General features: G+C 47.4%; 1 protein-coding gene across 1 annotated transcript in view; it reads right to left on the bottom strand.

Moving 5' to 3' along the window:
• The window catches only part of DIS3L2 (DIS3 like 3'-5' exoribonuclease 2), a 316,408-nt gene that overhangs the window by 235,333 nt on the left and 61,906 nt on the right, over positions 1-19,169 (bottom strand). The window contains exon 6 of the mRNA XM_063131760.1: positions 10,368-10,469. Coding sequence (XP_062987830.1) covers positions 10,368-10,469 — 102 coding nt within the window. The remainder of the gene's footprint in view (positions 1-10,367; positions 10,470-19,169) is intronic.

The raw sequence follows: 19,169 nt of genomic DNA, 5'->3' as shown, positions 1-19,169 counted from the left end.
ATATGAATTGTGTCTTTTCTCCTCAGCGTTACTGAAGCAGTCAAGCTCAAATGCAGAATGTGCAGGACACGGAATAACGGGCTCAAATTACAGAAAGTCAGATTCCAGTTGGACATCAGGAAAAACTTCCTGACTGTTAGAGCAGTACGACAATGGAACCAGTTACCTAGGGAGGTTGTGGGCTCTCCCACACTAGAGGCCTTCAAGAAGAGGCAGCTGGACAACCATCTGTCAGGGATGCTTTAAGGTGGATTCCTGCACTGAGCAGGGGGTTGGACTCGATGGCCTTGTAGGCCCCTTCCAACTCTATGATTCTATGAATGGTGTCCTGAAAATTTATTTATTTATTTATTTATTACATTTCTATATTGCCCAATAGCCGGAGCTCTCTGGGCGGTTCACAAAAATACCTAGAAAGTTTCTTTATATTAAGCTGATTTGGGTATATAAGCCACCTTGTGTAACTCAGTAAAAAGCGAAGTTATCAGTCAATAATTACGTAAAACTGTGATATTTTAATACTGAAAGGTTGTATCACACTGCTGCCAGTTTAACATCATCCCTGGCCCTTTTGGAAACACATGTGGGGGTTAAGCACAAGACAGAACATGAAATGGAGAACAGCGCCCTGATCATGCCACTGTGATTCACGTATCTCATTCTTCAAGGCATACATTGTTCTGTGGTGTGTTGTATATTTTCCTCTCTTCCTTGAAAACAAGTCTGGCCACTCAAGCTAGTACTTGAACTTGAAACACACAATTCTGCCCTGAACGTGTATACCAAGGTTCATTCGGTTCGCTCAAAGCTCAATGGAGTTATTGCAATACAAATAACTGACAGACCGATGAAATGCCAAACGGGGCAAGTTAAAGCAAACATATTACCGTATTTCTTTGATTCTAAGACGCACTTTTTCCCCCCGTATAAACATCTCTAAAAATGGGGTGCGTCTTAGAATCGCGGGTGTGTTTATTATTTCTTAGAATCAAAGCTTTTTTTCTGTTGGTGGTACTGAAATTAGTGTGCGCCTTACAATCGATGGCGTCTTAGAACTGAAGAAATACGGTAATTTATTTTGAATTAAAATAATCTTTATACACACACACACAAAACCCTGATAAATCACTGGATGCCAAAAGGCTGCCCAAAACTAGCACCTCTTTCATCTCTTCCTGAAGATGCTGAGACACGGGGCTTTGATGACCCTCCAGTGGACAGGAGTTCCAGAAGGATGCTGGATATTGCTGCAAGAGGTTTGGAGGTCCCTTCGATATGTGGGCTCATGCCGTTTAGAATTCACTAAACATCATTAAAGTGAAGTGCACTCTTTCAAGTTAGAGTCTGTTTTGGAAGGGGCATTCTTGCATGTAGAGCAGAATTCCCTGGCCTCGCACCCTCCAGATGTGTTGGACTACAGTGCCTATCATGCTGGCTGGGGTGATGGGATTTGTAGTCCAACACATCTGGCAGGTGCCAAGCCAGGGAAGGCTAGTGTAGCCGCTATGCTTCTCTTAAAACTATCCTTCCACGCTCTTTTGTCTTTTGGCATTTATCATCAGAACAGTTCACTTGAAAAACAATCTTTCTCTGGCAGATCCCAAAGCATCAAAGAACAAAGGAAACATCGCAAATACAATTGGGATGAATTTTAACACAGAACATTTGATTGGGGTGACAGGTAACCTGACTTCCTTCTGCACGGGGGCAGATTCCAAAACACTCACATAACACAATTATCTTGCAAACAAGCCCATCTCAAACCTCTGTCCTGGCAAAAGAAAAACAATTCCAAGAAAAATTAGTTCCATGGGAACCAAAGATGCAGATAGGCTGAGAATGACAGTAGTTATGTAAGAGACCGGATTAACCGTAATCTATCGTAACGCGTCCCTGTTTAGGAAAAGGCTTGGAAGGAAACAGTTGTTTAAAGAAAAGCTGGTTATTAGAGGAAACAAATTGTCTGTTGTACTTTGAGGCAGCATTCATACGACTGTATTGAGCTGGCTTGCCCCTTGTTTTCGGATCAGTTACGCCTACGCCCCTGTATCCTCCAAAAGAGGAAAACCTTAACGACAAATTAACTCTAATAATATTACTTTCTGTCTGAGCGAGCCCACTGCTGCGGGCGCGTCCAGCAGCCCCTTCCACGGGGTGGAATTTAACACCTCGACGCACAAGGCAGCCGAGGAAAGCAAATCCCACTTCCCTCTCGGCTTTCCCAATTACCTAATGTTTGGTTGCTAACCTCAGGAGGGGATTGAAGCATTCGTGACACTGCCAAAGCACACGCCAGGCACCCAAACAAGAGTCTCTAGGCAATTATGGCCTGGGAGACGAGACACAAGGGCAAACGCGCAAGACGGGGGGAAAGGCAAGCCACAGGTGAGAAGCTCCATGCAGCTTCTCCCAAACTAATCCTTCAGGCTATCTATTATTATTATTATTATTATTATTATTATTATTATTATTTATTGCATTTTTATACCGCCCAACAGCTAAAGCTCCCTGGGCGGTTCACAAAGGACTCCCTTTTGGTGCAAAGCCAAAGCGTAAAGTTAAGTTTAAGAGCCCCAAAGCAGGGAAAGCAAAGCTGAGCACTAGAACTGAGCACGGGGTTGGACTCAATGGCCTTCTAGGCCCCTTCCAGCTCTACTGTTCTATGATAGCACTCTTCAAATACTTAAAAGGTTGTCACACTGAGGAGGGCCAGGATCTCTTCTTGATCCTCCCAGAGTGCAGGACACGGAATAACGGGCTCAAGTTACAGGAAGCCAGATTCCAGCTGGACATCAGGAAAAACTTCCTGACTGTTAGAGCAGGACGACAATGAACCAGTGACCTAGGGAGGTGGTGGGCTCTCCCAACCTAGAGGCCTTCAAGAGGCAGCTGGACAACCTCCAGGAATTTATCCAACCCCCTTTTAAAGCCATCCAAATGGGTGGCCACCACGACATCTTGTCATAGTGAGTTCCATAATTTAACTCTGCGCTGTGTGAAGAAGGACTTCCTTTTATTTGTCCTGAATATCCACATTCTCCAGGCCATTCATGATTTTGTGCAGCCCTAATAATTTTATACACCTCTAAAGCTGAACACTTCCTGTCCTCATAGGCCAGCACAGAACTACAGATTTTACAAAGGAACAGAGACAGCCAGCGCCCTCTGCACTAAAAAAATGTTCATTAAATTCTTCACTGAGTAAAGCTGGGTGCTACACCTTGTACGCATTATGCCTATCTGCATTATTTCGATTCTGCGTAATTCATTTTGCGATGCCTTTACTGGTTTGCATAATTCTGATTTTGCTAATCACAGAGAGAGGAGGGTATATAAAGGGCACTTAAGACCCTCGCCCAACCATTAGGAGTCTTATTCTCTCTCTCAATTATACACAGGCACCCCTGCTGAGATTTCGGCAAGCAAAGCATCACGTTTTAAAAACAACAACAATGAAAGCTCAGGCTCTCAGGAAACTGAATTTTGCAACCAACATCACATTCTGGGGAGTCAAAGCATCTGCACAGACGATCCCTCAAACCAGAAGTCATGAGGACCAGAGAACTGAGCGGGCAGCTGCCCTCTGGTATCCCAGGAAAGTTCCAACCATGCGAGCACAGAGGGCACATAGCTTACAAAAATGAAAGCAACAATGGCTTAAACAGCATAAAAGCTGTTATATGAATCTTTTGAACGGCTGGGGAACGGGGTACCACAAGGACAGCCAACCAAGCTCCAGGCAAGCTTCTCTTGCGGGGAGCATCCCATAAACGGGGTGCCACCGCTGAAAAAGCTGCAGCACACTATACCTGCGAAGGATCTCCGACAATGACCTCTGCTAATAATTCCATTTCACAGTCATGGAACGACAACTTAAAAGGTTGTCACACAGAGGAGGGCCAGGATTTCTTCTCGATCCTCCCAGAGTGCAGGACACGGAATAACGGGCTCAAGATAAAGGAAGCCAGATTCCAGCTGGACATCAGGAAAAACTTCCTGACTGTTAGAGCAGTACGACAATGGAATCAGTTACCTAGGGAGGTTGTGGGCTCTCCCACACTAGAGGCCTTCAAGAGGCAGCTGGACAGCTGGATGCTTTAGGGTGGATTCCTGCATTGAGCAGGGGGTTGGACTCGATGGCCTTGTGGGCCCCTTCCAACTCTGATATTCTATGACTCTATGAACGCATAGCATTAGGGCACAGACAGCCTTGCCTCAGTTATCCATGCTCCGGCAACATCCAGGTTGGATTACTGCAATGTGCTCTATATGGGGCTGCCTTTGAAAGCAGTCTAGAAGCTTCAGTTAGATCAGAACATCACAGGTGGGACCATATCTCACCTGTTTGGAGAAGGGATTCTGTAAAATCTATTCCATCTGCATTTCCCAAATTGTTGGCTGCCTTTTGTTCCATAGTCCACTCATTGAAGGAATCCGATTTTCCCCAATTTTCCAAATTTGCGCAAATTCGCATTTGCACAAATCCCACTCTATACGTTTTCATGCTTCAGCCAAGAGAAGGTATGCATATTTTCAACTGGTGTTTTTTTTTTCATTTTACAAAATTTTCAGAAAATTACGGTTTTCAGAAAAATTATGGGGTTTCAGAAAAATTGGAAAAATTGGGGTGAGGGAATGAAGAAAAATGGATTATGGAATGTTTTATTTTAGTGTGATGAATAAAATGTTTAAGACAAGGTGATCATATACTGACTTCTCCAAACGATTTCTAAAAACTATGTACAGTATCAGATTATTACAATTTCTGTGCACTGAGGACAAGCAAGTCCTAGATTGCAAACTGAGACTACAACTCTCAAATGCAAGAGCAAGATGCATTTCTGCCTCTAGGGGGCAGCACTGCCACTGAAGCAGAGACTGAAAGTAACAGTGATAGCTACAGGTCAGGAAATGAGTCTGATTAAATTTCATGCATATTCATTTAATCTTGCCCCTCCCCACCCTTTTTCTCAGTTCTTTTTTTATGAGAATGGGTGATTTATGTCTGCTTGACACTGTGGAGAACTAGCGGAGACATAAATCATTGACTTTGTTCCTAATGTTGATGGTTTCTTCTGTTGTTGCTTTTAATTGTTTTTTGAACTGCTCCTCATAAACTGGCAAAACCAAAGAGGTTCCTTACAGATCTGGTGTTCCTTACAGTTCAGGAGCTTGTAGCTCCATTTGTTGCAAAGAAAAGTTTTAAAAAATGAAAAAGTAAATTAAATTCGTAATAATTGTTTGAATACACTGTACTTTTAATATACCAAATGTGGTAATTTTATGCCAAACCAACTTGGACATAACCACATTTGATGTTCCTAAAGTAACAAAGTGACTTTCAATCTGTAAAAGTGCTAATATTGCATTTGCCCCCCCTACTTTTCTGAAAATTTGTTTTTTTCCAAAAAAAGAGGAATATTTCCCACCCCCACCCCCAATGGCTTCAAAATTTCTGCAAGTTTTACATCTCTAGGTGGCACCCTACCTTTGGAATGCCCTCTCCAGCGAGACTGGGCTGGCACCCAATTATCATTCTGGCACTAGAGAGAAAGACTTCATTATTTCCCCAGGCTTTTGAATATTTAAACGTTGTTCACTCTAAAGTTGTTAATCCTTTTAAAGCTGTTGTGAGTTTGAATGGAATGGAGTGGTATGCTGTGCTACGCTGTTGTTTTCTTATTGCTTTAGACAGCCTTCCTCAACCTGGGGCGCTCCAGATGTGTTGGACTGCACCTCCCAGAATGCCCCAGCCAGCTGGCTGGGGTATTCTGGGAGGTGCAGTCCAACACATCTGGAGCGCTCCAGGTTGAGGAAGGCTGTTTTAGATGTTTTGTAACATTTGTATTTTTGCCTCTGTTCTGTTTGCCGAATGCTGAATTGGCTGTTGAAGAGCGAGGTGTGAATTTCGGAAATAAATATGATGACTGATGGAGAGGATACTCTGATAGATCACAGGAAAGGGGAGAGATGGCATCAACTCCTGCCTTAACACACGTTTCACAGGAATACCAGGAAGTCATGAACAGCAATCTCAAACACAAGGTTTCTCTGTAATGTGTTAGAGACCCTAAGCAAGTTGCATGGCGTGCTATAACTGAGGCTTAACTGAAACGTCACCCTTGAACACGCTATTGACTCCATTTTGGAATGATAAAAAAGTCAGCCCTATACGGTTAATCTTTTGTTGCATATACAAAATATACAATGCATATATGATATATATATATGTATGTGTGTGTGTGTGTGAGAGAGAGAGAGAGAGAGAGAAAGAGAGAGAGCGCCAGCGTAGTGTAGTGGCTAGAGTGTTGGCCTGGGAGTCGAGAGATCCGGGTTCTAGTCCCCACTTGGCCATGAAAGCTCACTGGGTGACTTTGGGCCAGTCACAGACTCTCAGCCCAACCCACCTCACAGGGTTGTTGTTGTGAGGATAAAATGGAGAGGAGGAGGGTTATGTACACCGCCTTGGGTTCCTTGGAGGAAAAAAGGCGGGATATAAATGTAATAAATAAATAAATATACAAGATTTTGTTCCAGCAGGCCTTTGGAGAGTAATTTGGTCCTCCATCTATGTTAATGACTTATAATTTTGTTCTGTATTTTAAACTTATTATTCTTTTTTTTACATTTCTTTTCCTATGTTTTAAAATGTATATTTTAAATTTTGTGATACCGCCTTGAGGCCCAGTATTGGGCAAAAGGCGGGATAAATAATAATAATAATATACAAGCCTAGACTTTGGGCTGCTGAAGAGGACCTTTTGTTCGAAACGCGTTTGGCCATAAGAAAATATGCACTTTTTATGAAATCATTAGATATTTTAATTTATGAATATAAGTGTTCCCATGAGAAAATACTGTTAATTTTTATGAATATAAGTGTTCCCATGAGAAAATACTGTTAATTTTAATTTATTTACTTTGTATTAAATTTTATATTTTGTATGATCCTTAACTTCGTTTTTAATCCACTGTTCGTATCTGGTTAAGGCTGGATCCTTTGTGTTGGTGTGCCAGAGCGTGCCCGGGCGTGGCCACCATGATCTCCAAACGCACACACCAGTTGGATTCACCACCTCGGCCGTTTGTCTGAAAACACCCCGAGCATTTCAAGACCCCAAAAGGCTTGCAATCGGCTCTCTTTCTTTTTGGCGTTTCCCCGACACAGAGCTCAGAAGGACCAAGGGGCCTCCCAAAATGCGCAGACATCCCCACCTTGTTGCTGCCCTGCTTCCAAAAGAAACATCCAGTTGTTCACAGCAGACTGGGACGTGAACAAGCACAAAATAGCTCACAACAGGATGAGGGCCCTATTGAGCATCCAGGTCAGTTTGTTGGGGGAAGGGGACAGTCCCCAAAACTTGAACACCTGTGCCTACAGGTGAGCCACTGGGCAACAGACAGAAAGGAAGACGTGAAGTAGCAATACTACAAACGAGAAGGATCTTGGAATGGTTGTAGATCGCAAGCTGAATATGAGCCAACAGTGCCATATGGCTGCAAGAAAGGCCAATGCTATTTGGGGCTGCATTAATAGAAGTATAGCTTCCAAATCGCGTGAGGTACTGGCTCCTCTCTATTCGGCCCTGGTTAGGCCTCATCTAGAGTATTGCGTCCAGTTCTGGGCTCCACAATTCAAGAAGGATGCAGACAAGCTGGAGGGGGTTCAGAGGAGGGCAACCAGGATGATCAGGGGTCTGGAAACAAAGCCCTATGAAGAGAGACTGAAAGAACTGGGCATGTTTAGCCTGGAGAAGAGAAGATTGAGGGGAGACATGAGAGCACTCTTCAAATTCTTAAAAGGTTGTCACACAGAGGAGGGCCAGGATCTCCTCTTGATCCTCCCAGAGTGCGAATTACGGGCTCAAGTTAAAGGAAGCCAGATTCCAGATGGACATCAGGAAAAACTTCCTGACTGTTAGAGCAGTACGACAATGGAATCAGTTGCCTGGTGAGGTTGTGGCCTCTCCCACACTAGAGGCCTTCAAGAGGCAGCTGGACAACCATCTGCCAGGGATGCTTTAGGGTGGATTCCTGCATTGAGCAGGGGGTTGGACTCGATGGCTTTGTAGGCCCCTTCCAACTCTGCTATTCTATGATTCTATTATTCTAAGTACCCTTCTACCCTCAGAGAAGGGGAGATGTAGATGCACTCAGGAGAGCCAGGAGTGGACGCAGGAGGACAGAGGAAGCAGGAGCCAAGCCTAGAACGAACCATTTGCACTCTCTATGAAAGCCTCAGCCAATCCTGGCCAGGGTTACAGCATGCCAGCTTGAATCGATGCTATGGCAGCTGCACTTGGGCTCTGCAAAGCCAGAAGGCTGGAGATCCCGGGACGATTCTTGTGGCTGAGCCAGAGCTGCCATGCCTGAGGAGCCCTGTTCATGCCCAAGCATCTTCCAAGAAATATTTACTCTAGGAAATCATATACTCCCAAGTTAACGCCAAAGGCAGATACACTTATATCAGCAGGTTGGCACTGCAGCAGCTCCCTAAAGAAATCTCCTGTTTCAAGCCTCCGCACAGGCCTTGAGAAATCCCGGCAAAGCCCAGGTTCGATTCCTTTCCTTTTTCTTTTTAAGGGGCAACGAAGTGCCCTGCCTTCATGTTTATAGAGAGGGGCTGGGGAAGCGCGGCTGCAAGAACCAAAAAGACTGCCAAACCTAGATTACCGGGGGGGGGGGGGGCAGGGCATAAAGTGTGGAAGTGCAAAGGAGGGTCGCGTGTGCATTTTGCTCCTGCATTTCTTTCAATACAGCTCAACTAGGAGGATGGCGAGGAGCATTCTGGGGGCATGCCAAGGGCTGGATTGGGGGGGAGGGTCAGGGGGAGGCATTATACCTACAAGGAACAAAGCCCTCCTGTTCCTTCAACATACTCCCAGAATTGGGGATGGGTGGACACTATTCTAGCCTGGGAGCTGGCATAATTTATTTCCTCCCTGCTGAGAGCAATGGGATAGGGGGAATTCAAAATGAAAAAGAAGTCCAAGAAAGGCCAAAAGCAGGTGGGCACACCCCCAGTCTTGTCCTGCCAGTATATGCCTGACAGGGTATTGAAAGTGGCTGTTTGTGTGTGGAGTGTGTGTGTTATCCTCCTTCCCTAAATCTGCTGGATTGCTCTGCCCAGTACGTAAGAACGTAAGAAGAGCCCTGATGCTGGATCAGACCAAGGGTCCATCTAGTCCAGCACTCTGTTCACACAGTGGCCAACCAGCCGTCGGCCAGGGATGAACAAGCAGGATGTGGTGCAACACCACTCTCCCACCTATGTTCCCCAGCAACTGGTGCACACAGGCTTACTGCCTTGAATACTGGAAGTAGCACACAACCATCAGGGCTAGTAGCCATGGATAGCCTTCTCCTCCAGGAATTTATCCAACCCCCTTTTAAAGCCATCCAGATTGGTGGCCATCGCGACATCTTGTGGTAGTGAGTTCCATAATTTGACTCTGCGCTGTGTGAAGAAGTCCTTCCTTTTGTTTGTCCTGGATCTCCCACCAATCAGTTTCATGGGATGACCCTATTAGGTTCTAGTATTTTGAAAGAGGGAGAAAAATGTCTCCCTATCCACATTCTCCATAACATACCATGCATAAAGGAAGGATCTCTACCCAAGAAACCCTGGGGTGCAGCTGCCAGTCAGGGTAAAGCACACTGGGCAAGAAAAACCAATAGTCTTAGGCAGCAGAAGGCATCTTCATAGGTACCTAAATAGTTCTCAGGGTTTTTTTTTTCTTTAAAGGAAGGTAACAGACATTATCAGAACATCAGGCACGCACGTGTCCAAATTTCTGAACATGCGCAGAGTTAACGGTGTTGAGAACATGGAGAAGAAATACAAGGACACGTACATAGAGAAGAGAAGATTGAGGGGAGACATGATAGCACTCTTCAAGTACTTGAAAAGTTGTCACACAGAGGAGGGCCAGGATCTCGTCTCGATCCTCCCAGAGTGCAGGACACGGAATAACGGGCTCAAGTTAAAAGAAGCCAGATTCCGGCTGGACATCAGGAAAAACTTCCTGACTGTTAGAACAGTACGACAATGGAACCAGTGACCTAGGGAGATCGTGGGCTCTCCCACACTAGAGGCCTTCAAGAGGCAGCTGGACAGCCATCTGTCAGGGAAGCTTTAGGGTGGATTCCTGCATTGAGCAGGGGGTTGGACTCAATGGCCTTGTAGGCCTCTTCCAACTCTGCTATTCTATGATTCTGTGATAAATAAAATTACGTTTGAGCAAAAGGCACCAAATTTGAAAAGCGGCAGCAAACTGCTCACCACTGCTTGCAGCCTTTGTGAGCCGAAGGTTCCTTTCCTTCCCCTAAAACTGAAAAGAAAGGGGGGGAAAGAGGAGGGCACTGACCTTCCACTGGTCTTTCGGAAGCAGCTTCACCACCACAATGTCACCGTTCAGCGCTCTGTTGCGGGCAACGACTCCGTCGATGAAGATGTCCCGGGTGCCGTCCTAGAAAAGAAACAGCTTTTATGCGGAGGAAGTGGGCTTGGAAAGGCGACAAAGCCCACGTCAAAAGCCACCAGGACCACCAAGGCCACAAGTGCCCTTCAGGCCCTTACACACCCACGTGTGCAGACATTCCCCAGAGGTAGTCCATATCTTCTCAGTCCAACAGTCTCTGCGGGAGCTTTGGGGTGAACAAACACACCAAAACCCTGGAAAAGAATTCTAGAGCATTAAGCAGCCTTTTTACAAGCTGGGAGGTGTCAGGTAATGGGGGAGAAGGCAGAAACAGAGAGATATAAAAGTAGTAGAAGCGGCCGTGTACTCCCACCGTGAAGGGTGCTTCACAAGGCTAATGAGAGACTGTTGTTCTCTCTCACACACACACTCACACACACACACGTTTATAGATCAGTCGTCCCCAACTTGGTGACCTCCAAATACGTTGAGCTGCAACTCCCATAATTCCCAGCCAGTGTATACACCGACAGTCTCCACGGGTATCCGTCTTTCCAATCTGACCTGTCTCTACAAAGTGGCAAAAGGTTTCCTTTTAAGGAACTTCAGAACCACCTGGCCGGATCACACCCAAGTCCCAACCAATCTGGCATTCTCTTTCCTGCAATGGTCACTCGGGGGCCCTGGACACTCCCAAGGCAACGGCCTCCCCGGTTTGTCCCTAGCGGCACCTGACATCCATAGGTAGACGGCCTCGGCCTCTGCCGACTTCATTTGGCAATTACAGGGAAGAATCATTGGCAGACGTGGCTCGTCATTCTCGTCCCTTGAGCTCGTTCTGCATTTGTGTGAAGCAGGCAGCTCCTGTTGCCAGCTCTTGAGCCCACAGCGGGTCAGTTTTGTTGGGTGACCCTGGTCCACCCAAAAGCCACCTGATCCAGAGCTCTGCAGTGATGGAAACCTCAGGGAAGCCCCAGGATGGAGTAAACGGAGAGGAAAAGCACATGCAGACACCCCACCAAGTGTGCATGTGGTGACAGCCGTGGTGATCACCACCTTTCATGGAATCAGCTACCTAGGGAGGTTGTGGGCTCTCCCACACTAGAGGCATTCAAGAGGCAGCTGGACAACCATCTGTCAGGGATGCTTTAGGGTGGATTCCTGCATTGAGCAGGGGGTTGGACTCGATGGCCTTGTAGGCCCCTTCCAACTCTGCTATTCTATGATTCTATGATTTCAGGCCATGGTAAGGGAAACGCCACTTGCAAGCAACCTCCTTGCAAAGACAGGTTCAGGCACCGCAGCACCCCCAAGGCCCCTCTCAAAAAAGGTACCTGTTTTCTGTACCATCCTCACCATAGAATCATAGAATAGTAGAGTTGGAAGGGGCCTACAAGGCCATCGAGTCCAACCAGATCTCCCCGTGACCTTGCAGTGCAGCTTAGCCCTATATGGTTTGGGTCCAGGTTATTTGAAAGACCGTCTTCTCCCTTATGAGCCTGCCCGTGCTTTGAGATCTTCTGGAGATGCCCTTCTTTCAGTCCCACCTTCTTCACAGGCACACTTGGTGGGAACATGGGAGAGGGCCTTATTGGTGGCTGCTCCGGTGCTCTGGAACTCTCTTCCCGGGGAAGCTAGGCCGGCTCCCTCCTTGATGGGCTTTCGGAAGCAGGCTAAAACCTGTTTGTTCCAGCAGGCCTTTGGAGAATAATCTGGCCCTCCATCTATGTTAATGTCTTATAATTTTGTTGTGTATTTTAAATGTTTATGGTTTTGTTCCCCCCCCCCCTGTATATTTTAAACTTTGTAAGGCCGCCTTGAGGCCCAGCATTGGGCAAAAGGCGGGATACAAATAAATATTATAATCATCATCATCATCATCGCAGTAAGCTCATCCACCACACCTACATCGACCAAGGGCCTTCAGCCAGCTTCCCCATGTCCAGAGCCCCTGAGGCTCGGACCAGGAACCCAACGCTACCCCTCCCCCTGATAATCCAGAAAATTTGCGGTTTGGAGCTCTTTCTCGGGGCAGTGAACTATTTTCTCTGGACTAGGCAGGAAGTGCTGCGAAATCATAGAACAGTGGAGTTGGAAGGGGCCTATAAGGCCATCGAGTCCAACCCCCTGCTCAATGCAGGAATCCACCTTAGCTGGCTTCCTCTCTGGCCGACCTCAGCAACCACCTTCCTCCTGGCTCTGGTGTTTCATCCGACTCCTGGCTTTGTCCCTCGACTCTTGACTCCATCTCATGGCTCCTGGCTCAGCTCAGCCCTGACGCCTGGCCTCCACTCCCAAGGAATTGCCACATGCCACCTTCCAGGGACCGGCCTCGTGTCTCTCTCGTCCCTTTTATCTGCTTCCCGGCTCTTCCTGGCCTCCTTATATAGAGTGTCGTCGTCCCCAAAAAGCAGCCTCTGCCATTCTTCCCCGTCCCCAGCCACAGGTGTGCATTCAACAGCTCCGGAGAGCAGACATCCCAGCTTTCTGCTGCTGCTGAGCCAGAAGGGCCGTGCCAGGCTGTCTCCTGGTAAAGCCAGCAGGGCGCCTCTGCTGCCAGGAATTCCGAGCCACTTTTGGCTGTGAAATCCGGCAAGTGGTGTGAAATGGACAAGATAACATGGAGCTCGGGGGGGATGGCAACCACAGCAGAGAGATGGCAGATGCAGGGCGAAAGCTACACAGGGGCCGATCCCATGGAGGGGATGAGGCAGACCCGACCCATGCAAGCTGAAAATTAAGCGTATCGGCGGAAAGGGCTTCTGTTGCGGCAGACAACGCTGGAACCGCTCCTCGCCCATTTCGCAGAGCCACGGGAGATCGTTCCAGCCATGTCCTTCTGCTAAATCTCAATTTCAGCCATACCAAAAGCAAAACGGAGAGGGGTAGTGGTAGGAGGACCAGAGAACCGAGCCGAAACCCAGCTGGCTGTCTACAGAGGCAAAGAAAGGGAGCCGTTGAGAGCCATCGCAGAAGCACACCTGCAAAGGAGGAGGCACAGCACGGCCTGTGGAAGAGGAACACGGACAGGAAGGGATAATCAACCAGGAATTCTTCTGCACAAACTCCATTAAAAATAAATGGAAACTATGCAAGGGTGCTGCTTTACAAAAGCTCCAAGAGTCTGAATGAATAAAAACTCTCCTGTTGTTCGCATTGGGAGGTGGGGGAAGAATGGAGTTAAAAAGCAGTATGATTTTGTGATGTAGCTGCAAAAAAAAGGCAAATGCTATTTTGGGCTGCATTAATAGAAGTATAGCTTCCAAATCGCGTGAGGTACTGGTTCCCCTCTATTCAGCACTGGATAAGCCTCATCTTGAGTCCAGTTCTGGGACAGTTCAAGAAGGACGCAGACAAGCTGGAGCGTGTTCAGAGGAGGGCAACCACGATGATCAGGGGTCTGGAAACAAAGCCCTATGAAGAGAGACTGAAGGAACTGGGCACGTTTAGCCTGGAGAAGAGAAGATTGAGGGGAGACATGATAGCACTCTTCAAATACTTCAAAGGTTGTCACACAGAGGAGGGCCAGGATCCCTTCTCGATCCTCCCAGTGCGCAGGACACAGAATAATGGGCTCAAGTTACAGGATGCCAGATTCCGGCTGGACAGCAGGAAAAACTTCCTGGCTGTTAGAGCAGTACAACAATGGAACCAATTACCTAGGGAGGTCGTGGGCTCTCCTACACTAGAGGCCTTCAAGAGGCAGCTGGACAACTATCTGTCAGGGATGCTTTAGGGTGGATTCCTGCAATGAGCAGGAGGGTTGGACTCGATGGCCTTGTAGGCCCCTTCCAACTCTACTATTCTATGATTCTATGATTTCTGTTCTGTAGAAGAGAAGAAGTGAACCACGTCCATGTTCTCGCACGTGTCACAACAGAGGCGCTAGCCAGGGAAGGGTAAGGATTTAGAGGCAATACTTTGGCGTGCTGGGAAAAACATGGTCACCTCACAAGAGAACTCCTTTCTGTAATAAGGGAAGGACATCTCTGGGATATGGGACTATGCTGTGCGGCAGATGGGAATCCTCCAAAGGGTGGAATGACACACACACACACACAGAGAGAGAGAGAGAGAGAGAGAGAGAGTTGCCTATCCCTAGATACTTTGATCAAGGACACCATCATCACTTCTCTGCTTCGTACAGCACGTGGTAGCAGAAGGCATTTCCCTGTCACGTCACAAAGCTCCATCTGTCACATATTCATATCAGAAGACGCAGCACCTATATCGGAAGAGCTGCCTTTGAAGTTGTACCTTGAAGGCTGCAATTCGTAGCTAAGGAATCAGAGCCAAAAGCAGATTTGCACCATGGAGGTTTCCCCCAGAGAAACAGCCAGTGTTGTGAACCGAGCTTAGAGGTACATTCTTATACAGCGGCAGGGGGTTGGGTAGGATTTTGCTTCATGAGGACATCTGGAACCACCTCAGAAATGGCTTTTGCTTCACAGAGCTCTGCACATTTCAATTGCAGGGAGCAGAGAATGGAAGAGGCGGGTGACATCACATAAAACCACTCAGAACCAAATAAAACCTTCATCTGTTTCCAGGCGAGCACGTTGCGATTTGGATGGTCTTATGTATCTGTGGTCAACAACAAGTGGAAGACATAGCACACTATATGTTAGCTTGCCCTCTGTATAGGGACCCAAGAGAGAGACTCTTGAAACCGCTGCTGACATATGGAGGCATGAATGCCCAAGCAGAAACAGTCCTCTTCCTCCTTAGCGATACCAACAGTTATGTCACTCATAAAGTGGCCCTGTTTGCACTGGCAGCGAAAAAGATTAGGAAGAGAGAACTTGATAAAATTGCTGTAAACTGCCATGGAGACTCAGAGTGCTGAGCGAAATGAGAGCTTTAGTCAGAGTAAATTTAAGCTTGTCTGTATGGCTCTCTTGGTTATTTTAAACTGTTGCGTACTTTTATAGTTGTATGCTTTTCTATGGATGTATTTGTCATGGCCTTCGGCTAGTACAATAAACTGATGATTGATTGATTGATTTGGATGGTCTCTGGGTTTCGCTTTACAAGGATGCTTTAATCGAGAAGGCCCTCGCCTCTTATATGGATGCATGGAGGGAAGGCTTTGAGAAACAACCGCATTTGTTACCAGGGGGTGGTTTGTTCCCTAGGACGGACATGTTCAGGAGCCTGGGAAACGCTCATCAGGTTCTGTTCGTCGCAGCTCATTCCTAGGCCTGGACAAAAAGCTGATGCTTAAGCCTCCATTTTTTGAGGGATGGGGGAGCTATATGCATTATTTCTCCTTATCTGTGTGGCTGATGAGTGCGATGGATTCTGGGCAAAGAGTTTACGAGAAGCAGAACCCCCTGGGAAACCCCAAACAGCCCCGCACATCACAACAGCCCACCCTGGGTTAATTTACACACACAAAAACAACCCATGGGTTGAGCGTTTGTCTAAACCTCAAACAATCCCTGCTGCCTGGGTTCACGTGACATGACAAGCTACAACAATCCCAGTACCCAGCACAGCCCTCATGGACAAATTAAGCCACAGTGGGCTGTCGTGTCATGTGAACCTGGTCGCTGGATATAAAATTGGTTTAATCCTCATTCCTTCACCTGAGGAAGAGCTGGGCACTGTTGTTCAAGGATGAAGGGTCTCTGGCAAAAAAAACTTGGTGTGTGTGTGTGTGTGTGTGTGTGTGTGTGTGTACACTTAAGCAGGTATTGTTGGCCCATGCATCAGTGACAATCTGGGCAATCCAACCAACATACATGCAACCGCACAGGGGCAAAAAATGATGCCAGGTGTTCTCTGCACCTTCGCTCAGGCGTAAGCACCTTTCTTCAGTACTCGTCACATACAAAACAAACTCTGCCAAGTGCAGTGAATTTCTTGTGGGTTATCACAGAGTTCTCTTCTATTGTTTTCTTCCATAAATCCTCGAAGGTTCTCACCATCCAGACTCATAAGCCACGGACCACCACCCCCAGCAACCATTCCGGTAGGCTGCAACAGGGGGAGATATGAGGGAAAGCAGGGCCATTCCACTAAACCTGCTAAAAAGCTTATTTATTTATTTTTCCTCTTCCCTAACCATCCCTTTTTCCTTATGCATTGTGTCTTTTTAGATTGTAGCCCCAAGTTTAACTGATTGTTCGTCAGCTGTTCCAGGAGCCCTCCTGGCTGAGGGGCAGGATGAAAATACTTTAAAGTCAGGGGTCAAAAATTCTTAGAAAGCACGCAGCCATTTGTGAGTCACCCACACATCCTCCAAGCTCTTTCATGGCTGTCATGGGCTGGCGAGCCCAATGGCTCCAGGGCCATCTCCTCCTGCCCTCATCCCTGATTGTCCAGGTCTGCACTCACCTCAGCACCATTGTGTGTCAGGATCAGGCCTGATCTCCCTAGTGTAGGGGAAGAGGTTTCAGGAGGGCAATCAGATTCAGAATCTGGAGGAGGAGGAGGAGGACTAGAAATTTACCAGCCAAGACAGGAAGTGGGGGAGGAGGTCCTCCAAGACTCTTCAAGAGTCAAGGAGGAAACTTCCCAGGAGCTTATCCAAGACTCTTCAGGAGTCAAGGAGGAAACTTCCCAGGAGCTTATCCAAGACTCTTCAGGAGTCAAGGAGGAATCTTCCCAGGAGCTTCTCCAAGACTCTTCAGGAGCCAAGGAGGAATCTTCCCAGGAGCTTATCCAAGACTCTTCAGGAGTCAAGGAGGAATCTTCCCAGGAGCTTATCCAAGACTCTTCAGGAGTCAAGGAGGAATGTTCCCAGGAGCTTATCCAAGACTCTTCAGGAGTCAAGGAGGAATCTTCCCAGGAGCTTATCAGAGAGAATGTCAACAACTCAAAGCCCATCCTCCCCCGGTCCCTGGGAACTCAGTCACTGTCGTGGGGGAGGGGGGATTTCTGACTTGACATATCCCAGAGTCCGCCACAGGGTCAAGCAGACAAAGTTCTGAGCAGGTGAGAGGTGATCTACCAGGCTAGGCACAAACCAAAGACTTCTCGAGAAAGACCCTGCCTGAGCTAAAGTGGCCCTTGGGCTGAGCGGGAAACTCTCCCTTTTAGTTGAAAGGGCCACTGCCTACCTTAGGTAGCCTAATTAAGCTTAGAGGAAAGCTCCTAGCATTCTCACTTCCTTCAGGTGTGATGAAATATTTATTTTGCTGAATAAAGCTTTATGGATTCCACGGCAGACCTCTTTATTGTCTCACATCTCAGCATGAGGGCTTGGAATCACAACACTTCTGCTCCCTGCCCCGCAGCTCTGCACCCACCCTCCCTTTGCCTAAATACAGAAAGCCTGGAGCCACGACACCCAGAAGGTGTCTTAGTAGCACCATCCCTTTTCAGGACACCACGGTCTATCCGAAGGGAGAGCAGAGGCCAGGTGAAAGGCAGAAGCCAAAGTGATGAGGATGAAGGGGTTAAGCAAGAGCTGCACGGAAGAGCTGGGTTTGGAGGAACGGTCTGAAGGGAAGAGAGGGGTGGCATTGCACACATGCAAAAGTACAATGTAAATTATTAGTATCCTGATGGATATAAGCAGATCCCATAATCACTCCAACAAAACCACACTAAAATTGTTCAAAAGACCAAAAGCAGGTGTTTATCTGCGAACCGATCCATGCTCGCGACGTGGGGCCCATGCTTCTAAGGCAAGCTTGGCTACTGCCTTAGTTAGCTGCACCTGATCGCTGCCTAGCAGCTGAAGTGCCGTTTTCCCTTGCTGACAATAAAACTGCTCTTTCCTTAAAATTGGCCCAGTCTGAATAGACTCTGGGGCTTGACAAAACCAAACCAGAAAAAGAAGATCCACCATGGGGTTGCCCGCCCTTTCCACAGCACACCGCTGTCACATTAGATTCTACTTCCTAAAACACTAACACCACTGTATTTTCCGTGCAGCGGAACATTTCTCTGCACGGCCGATAGATTTATTACTGTATCATTCCTAAGCGTGCCGTTCTTCCAGTCTCGGTGCTGTATACTGCCATGTTGCCGTTCAGAACTCATTGCTTGATGTGTGGGACTGCAACTCCCATCATTCCCAGCCAGAAACGATGGAAGTTGTAGTCCCATACATCAGGCGGGCACCAGGTTGGGGAAGGCCGCTTTAGAACCAAGGACAGTGCTTCCAAGTCGTGGATGACATGGGATGTCCGAAAGGGATTGCTTTTCTAAGACCACCTCTTGGTCGCACCCATTTCCAGTTTCTCTTTGGGCACTCAGATTCAACTCATTCCTGTATAAGGCATTCTACACTTAATAGCTCGGGTGGGATGTGACACCTTATCCACCCCCCCCAAGCTTGGGGGGTGGGGGTGACTTTGGCATCTGCATTCCCCAATGACAAACATTTGGTAGAGGGGATGCAGGTGTGTTCTCTACAGAAAAGTCCAGGTCTGAGCTCTGCCATCCCCAGCTAAAAATGATCACAGATTCCAGGGCTAGGAGAGGGGTCTCTACCTGGAAGAGCAATGACCGGAATTGGGATAAGGCAGATTGGCATATAGTGCTGGTTATGACCTATAAAGCCCAATATGGCTCGGGTCCAGGTTATCTGAAAGACTGTATTCTCCCTTATGAGCCTGCCCATGCTTTGAGATCTTCTGGGAAAACCCTTCTTTCAGTCCCACGATCTTCACAGGCACGTCTGGTGGGAACACGGGAGAGGGCCTTCTCGGTGGCTGCTCCAGAACTCTCTTCCCGGGGAAGCTAGACTGGCTCCCTCCTTGATGGGCTTTCGGAAGCAGGCAAAAACGTCTTTGT

Source organism: Elgaria multicarinata, chromosome 8 (assembly GCF_023053635.1).
Source record: "Elgaria multicarinata webbii isolate HBS135686 ecotype San Diego chromosome 8, rElgMul1.1.pri, whole genome shotgun sequence".
In the NCBI taxonomy this organism is placed as follows: domain Eukaryota; kingdom Metazoa; phylum Chordata; class Lepidosauria; order Squamata; family Anguidae; genus Elgaria; species Elgaria multicarinata.
This window is presented reverse-complemented; position numbering and strand designations above follow the sequence as displayed.